This window comes from Eulemur rufifrons, chromosome 1 (genome assembly GCF_041146395.1).
Source record: "Eulemur rufifrons isolate Redbay chromosome 1, OSU_ERuf_1, whole genome shotgun sequence".
NCBI classification, from domain to species: domain Eukaryota; kingdom Metazoa; phylum Chordata; class Mammalia; order Primates; family Lemuridae; genus Eulemur; species Eulemur rufifrons.
The window spans coordinates 64,888,129-64,894,128 of record NC_090983.1 but is presented as its reverse complement, the minus strand read 5'-3'; the positions used below and the strand labels follow the sequence as shown (position 1 = coordinate 64,894,128).

The 6,000-nt window shown below is 37.5% G+C and overlaps 1 protein-coding gene across 2 annotated transcripts in view; it reads right to left on the bottom strand.

Annotated features, from left to right (window-relative positions):
• Positions 1 to 1,029: 1,029 nt before the first annotated feature.
• PLA2R1 (phospholipase A2 receptor 1) overlaps positions 1,030 to 6,000 on the bottom strand; it is a 111,619-nt gene continuing 106,648 nt past the window's right edge. The window contains exons 27-30 of one of the 2 annotated variants that reach the window (XM_069472262.1): positions 5,648 to 5,764; positions 4,286 to 4,462; positions 1,506 to 1,538; positions 1,030 to 1,373 (exon numbers count right to left, since the gene is read on the bottom strand). In XM_069472262.1, the coding sequence (XP_069328363.1) occupies positions 1,159 to 1,373; positions 1,506 to 1,538; positions 4,286 to 4,462; positions 5,648 to 5,764 (542 nt within the window). In that variant the 3' untranslated portion in view covers positions 1,030 to 1,158. The remainder of the gene's footprint in view (positions 1,374 to 1,505; positions 1,539 to 4,285; positions 4,463 to 5,647; positions 5,765 to 6,000) is intronic. The other variant, XM_069472269.1, reaches the window with a different exon arrangement.

Genomic DNA, 6,000 nt, shown 5'->3' with positions numbered 1-6,000 from the left:
CATTTTTCTTTATAAGAAATTAATGAAGGAAGATCAAATCTGTCATTTTTAAAAATTTACAGTGTTATACTTTAAATTATTGCTTACCAACTGCACTAACTAGTCTAATATAAAAGGAGATGGTTCCCAGAAATCATGGTTTATTAAAATAGAACACCTAAAATAAACTCATTTATATAATGAAGTAGCTAGATTACTATTACAGAGTAATTTATTTAGTGCTTCTGAATATATCCTCTAGTTATCATTCAGATCTTCAATTTTTCCCTTTTAAATTCAAGTTATATTTTATATCTTCTGGTTGAGTATTATATATTATCTTATATCTTTAGTTTTTAATGAAGTCCATGAGTTTTAGTAGGACTAAAATCCCAATATATTCCTTTAAGCTTATCTGTAAAACATTTTTAAATATCAAACTTTGTCATCATTTAGTAACTGAAGGTTTAAGGCCACATTTTAACTATGTGGTTGCTTATGAAAGTGTGCTGCTAACCAAGATCCTTACTGTTTAAAGAAAGGCATCTTTTCCTCTCCTTTAGCTTGAGAAGTCAGACCTAATAAAAACAAATGTCACTCTACATATTGGTTTAGAGCCCAGAACCTGTGACCCTTAAGCTTAGAAATTAGCATTTTCCAAATCCTGCTATTAAAAATTGAATTAAACAAAAAGGAAACCTCTCAGAAGCCTTTCCTTCTCCTCTTATGTACAAATATTAGATTAAATATATATAGGTATTTTTTGGCTTTTCTTCTCTCTCTGAATGGAATGAGTGTGGGCAAATGTACGAATAGTTACCAGATTAGTTTTAAAATTCCCAAAAAATTTAGCGGAAACATATTAATATGGAAACTATTATTCACATTGGTTTGAGAGTTTTTGACAGGGAGTTTCTTTTAACAGTTCATGTCTTTCTGAATAATAACCACTGCGTAAGTTCCTCTTTTTAAGAATGGATCATAGTTTAGGGAAAGAAATAAATCAAAGCCCATCTAATTTGGTTACAATTCAAAACTCTTCATCACTTCAAGAATAATTAAAATAGGGACCCGATTCACATTCCAATGGCATCTGCTCTATGAAGGGAAATACAGAAGAGAAGCCCGTTTTGTCTTCTTTACTCATCCTCACGGCTGTGACATTCTCTGACTTCGTGATTATTCGTCATTCTTCTCAAGATCAGAAATGAGAATATTTTCTTCTAAATGTACTGTGCTTAAGTTGGTTGTAGGATAGTAAGGACTCCCAAACCCTGCGAGTCTCCTGAAGAAGCCACTGTTCTGCTTGTATATGCAGAAGGAAAGCGTGGAAACGGCCAGTGTGATTATTAGGGTCAGTGCCACCGCAAGAGGAATGACGCTGTGAGTTGGTGCTGAAAGAAGAAAAAAGAAAAAGAAAGAAAAACTTCAATGGCGATGGCATCATATGGACACTGTCACATAATCGTTTTCTATGTTAGTATTTCTAAGAAAAATCTAAATGTTCTCCCCTGTTCCAAACCTACCTTTTCCTGGATGCTCCTTTATAGTGTGAATATCTAAAAATCAAATAAAAAATGAAATTAGGTTTTTCTTTTAATTCAGCAAAATTGTGTCATTACTTATAGTAGGGATCAGCAAACTGCAGCCCACGGATAAAATCTGGTCACTTGTTTTTATAAGTAATGTGTTATTGGAACTCAGCCACACTCATTTGTTTATGTGTTGTTATGGCTGCTTTCGTGCTACAATGGCAGTGTGACAGACAGAGACCATATGGCCCCCGAAGCCTAAAATATTTACTATCTGGCCCTTTACAAGAAAAGTTTGCTGACCCTTGGTTTATAGTAATCGCCATTATTAGTGCTCTCACACACACACACACACACACACACACACCCAGCTTTCTTTTTAAGCAGAAGAGTCCTCCTCATGTCTCAGCACTGTGCTGCAACAGAAATATGAGGGAAATATAGAGCCTGCAAGCCTGGAACTCACAGTTTATTTGGGATCTGATACAGAGTTTGTCCAGCAATGATAACCTACCGGCTTCTGTGTGCGGATTTCAAGATCAGCATCTTCTCCTCTTTGCGACCTGAAGAGTCTTGGGAAATGAACAAGAGCTCCTCTATTCAAAAAGTTGGAAGCTTCCGTTTCAGGACTTCCCACTATAAAAATATATCTCTTTCAAGTAGACTCTATTTCCAAATTTGAACAATTCTGTTTTTTTTTTTTTTGAGACAGAGTCTCACTCTGTTGCCCAGGCTAGAGTGAGTGCCGTGGCGTCAGCCTAGCTCACAGCAACCTCAAACTCCTGAACTCAAGCAATCCTCCTGTCTCAGCCTCCCGAGTAGCTGGGACTACAGGCATGCGCCACCATGCCCGGCTAATTTTTTCTATATATATTTTTAGCTGTCCATATAATTTCTTTCTATTTTTAGTAGAGATGGGGTCTCGCTCTTGCTCAGGCTGGTCTCGAACTCCTGAGCTCAAACGATCCGCCCACCTCGGCCTCCCAGAGTGCTAGGATTACAGGCGTGAGCCACCGCGCCCGGCCACAATTCTGTTTTTAATCTGAGTAAAGATCCAGAGAAAGAGGGAGAGAAGGATCCACAGAAGATGAGCAAATGGATTTGTGAGTGGAGGAAGTGCCTTGGTGCTCATTTACTCTGATTGGCTTAAAAAGAATCAGCATTGTTACCAATAGCAAAACTACATTTTAAAAAACCTAACTTGTTCTTGTGATTTAAAAATAATGTCATGTAATTTTGCATTAAAAATTATTGAAAACACATACTATTGTGTGTCTGTGAAGACGCTTCTTTAAGAAAGACTTTAAAAAGAGTATTTGCTCTCGGGACAGAGGTAGTGGGAGGTACAGAAGGAGCACGGGGAGCATGTGGAGTGCAGTCCTTGATGTAGTGTCAGTTGGGACAAGCACTTTTCTCGTCTGTAAAATGGGGATATTCTAATTGCCCCACTGCCTTGGAAAGTAGCTGCGAACGATCAAAGAGTGTCATATGCATTATAGAAAGATTTAAAGTCCTGCACAGACACGAGGTGCTTCTGATTTGTTCTTGATACTTAAATGCTAGTGATAACTTGGTCACACTGTTTATGAGGCTTAGTCATGTCTTCCACACAGAGCGGATACTCACACTGTGGGGGTTTCAAACATGGGTGCCCACACCTGCAGTTTTCTCTCCTCCATTCCCCGTACGTAGTCAGTCACCATGGCCCGATGACTCTCTCTTCCCACTTTTTGGCTCTTTTTTTGTTCCTAGTTCTATCGCTCCAATAACAAATGCTTCTCTTTACATCCAGATGAGTCCAGCTCCACTGCAGGTGTCTGCAGAGGACATAAGGTGTCCCTGTCTCCTCCACCATGAAGTTCAGCTCTTTAGCCTGGCACTCTGTGAACGGATCCTACTTACGGTCCAGTTTTATTCCCATCACTCCCTAACACAAGCCCTTCACTCTCATCTAAGCACGTGCTCAACTGCTGCCTTTAATCATGCTGGGTCTTTTGTCCGAAATGCCTTTCCTCCTCTGTTCAGCTCCTAAAATTCTCTTCATCCCTTGTGATCCCATAGCCTCATCTTGCTGAAGCCTTCTCCAGCAGGCCAGCCCACACCGATCCCTCCTTCTTTGCAACACTGACATCTAGAAACTATTGTGATGATTATAAACACCGTCCCACCGTCAATGGTCCTCTTTAACATCTATCTTATCTTAAAAATCTCTTCTGTTGTTGGCAAATGACTAGAATTGTCTGGCTTAGATTTCTAAAATTATTTTTTTTTATCACTTTAAGTATGCTGCTCACAATGAAGTTAAAACATGACTTCTATGATTTATTGTGTCATAGAATTGCAACAGAGAATTACATCTACTTGTCCACAACAAAGATACGTAGGCCTAGATTATATTTTCTGAGGCCAAAGATAAACCTTAAAAATTCTGAGTCGCAGTCACCAGAGTGAAGGTTACTGGTTTACTGGTTTCTAGTTCTATTTGCTTGAGGTAAACTGCTTTTTTCCCCATTAGGTTAACAGGCAGAGTGGCATGAGAAAGTCACAGAGTCTTTGAGTTGATTTATAATGATTTTTTTCTTCATATCAGGGAAAGAAGGAGCTGAAATATTATATCTTCTGATTTGTTTGGTGCAGAACAAGATGAAAATGCCAGAATCTATCTGAATACCCTCTGAAATAGTTGGATTTTAAAACCTTTAAATGCTAAAGAGGTAGGTCAACGTTAGTCAAGGTAGAATCAAAATAAAGAATTACTCTCTGATTTTACCTACCTGCCTCCATTTTACATATAAAGCCATTTTTTTCTTGACAGGGGGATAACTGCCACACTCCTTCGGGGATCCTTAGGGCAACACACTGATGGGGCTTGAAGTGGTCCATGGCTGGCTCCCGGATGCCCCAGTTTGCCTGGTCTGTGGGAGTTCCGTCAAACCACTTGACGGTTTCATCTGAGGAAAAATTGCTGACTTATTACAAATTATGTGCACAGTTATCAAACACACTAAGACTGGAACGAACCATAAAAAACAGCTCCTAAATTTAATGAGACTCTCTCCTTAACAGATGCATTCAACTCAGTAAGTACAGTCATGAACTCAACATCAAAAAGGTAGGTATTAATAAAGGTGCCTTGTGGAAAACCCTCTGTTTATTTTAGACATAGTGTTCTCATTTAGTTCATTCAGGATATTAGGATTCTTAATGTAACAGTTTGAATTCTGAAATGTTCTGCATCATTTATAATTAATTTAAAGAAATAATTTAATAAATGAAACTAATCAACATAAAGAAAAATCCTTTGACGTCCTAACATCTATATCATTACAAAACGGTTCACTTTCTAAAAGAATTTTACAGTGAGTTTCTTTAAAGAGCAAGGCAGTCATGTACCAAGGGGGTAGAGATGGTGGGAGAGTCCATCCGTGTGTGGGCAATAAGTGGGGAGATGCATTGTCTGAAAAGAATTTAAAACTCACAATAAAACTGACTAAAAGTCGGTCTGCTTTTTATTATCACCATCTGCTAGAAATTCTAAACAACGTTGGTGATTAAAATACTCCTTAGCGCAAGGGTAGTCCCACCCCCCACCTTGGTACACCACTGTAACGAGCTCTCCATACCAATTAAAATAATTTTCTTTACAAGAACCTTTCAATAACCATCAATTACATAAAGAAAAGAATACCATGCTTTCATTTTATTACAAACTGTTTTTTATGAGCAGCAAATAAGAATTCTAATGGCACAATTTATCACTGAAACATTTCCGTAACTCTATTGTGCTTTTATAACATTTAGAAACCTGGGGGTATTTTCAAGTAAATATGGTTTTGGTATGCTGTGGCTAAGTCCATGAACATGAAGTTCCAGCCGAGCATCTTCATGCAAAGTATAAAGGTAAACTTGTTATTGTTTGTTTTTATTTTGGGTATTCTGGGACTATTCCAAAGGATAAGAGGGTATAGAAAAGGCTAGCAATGTTGTTTTGGGAAGAAATGGCTTTAGGATTCATGCTATTTTTCACAGCAAATGTATCCAAGGGGAGTTTTCTGGCTCACAGATGCCATTATCATCAGCCTTAACAACCATGTATTTATTTATGTCCTCTCCTCTTCCCTACCCAAATCACTTACTGTTACTATCAAATTGAGCATTCAACCAAACCATCTGGACAGAAGAACCAAAAGCAAAAAGCTCTTCTAGGAGAAATGCATTTTCAGCCTCGTCCTTGATTGTTAAAAGATTAGATCCTATAAAAGAAACAAGTAGCAAATGAACAAGTATTTGTGTTTACACATAAATATAATTTTTAAAATGTCTCCTATACAATTATTGGTAAAGCTCAGGTTTTGAAAAGTGAAAATTTCCATTGTTCATAAGTGATTTTTGATTAAAAAACTTACAGTAAAACCACATTTGTTAAAAGATTCTAGCTTGCACTTAAGAAGTTAAAGCATAGAATATTGATTTCAAAGAACATTCAAAA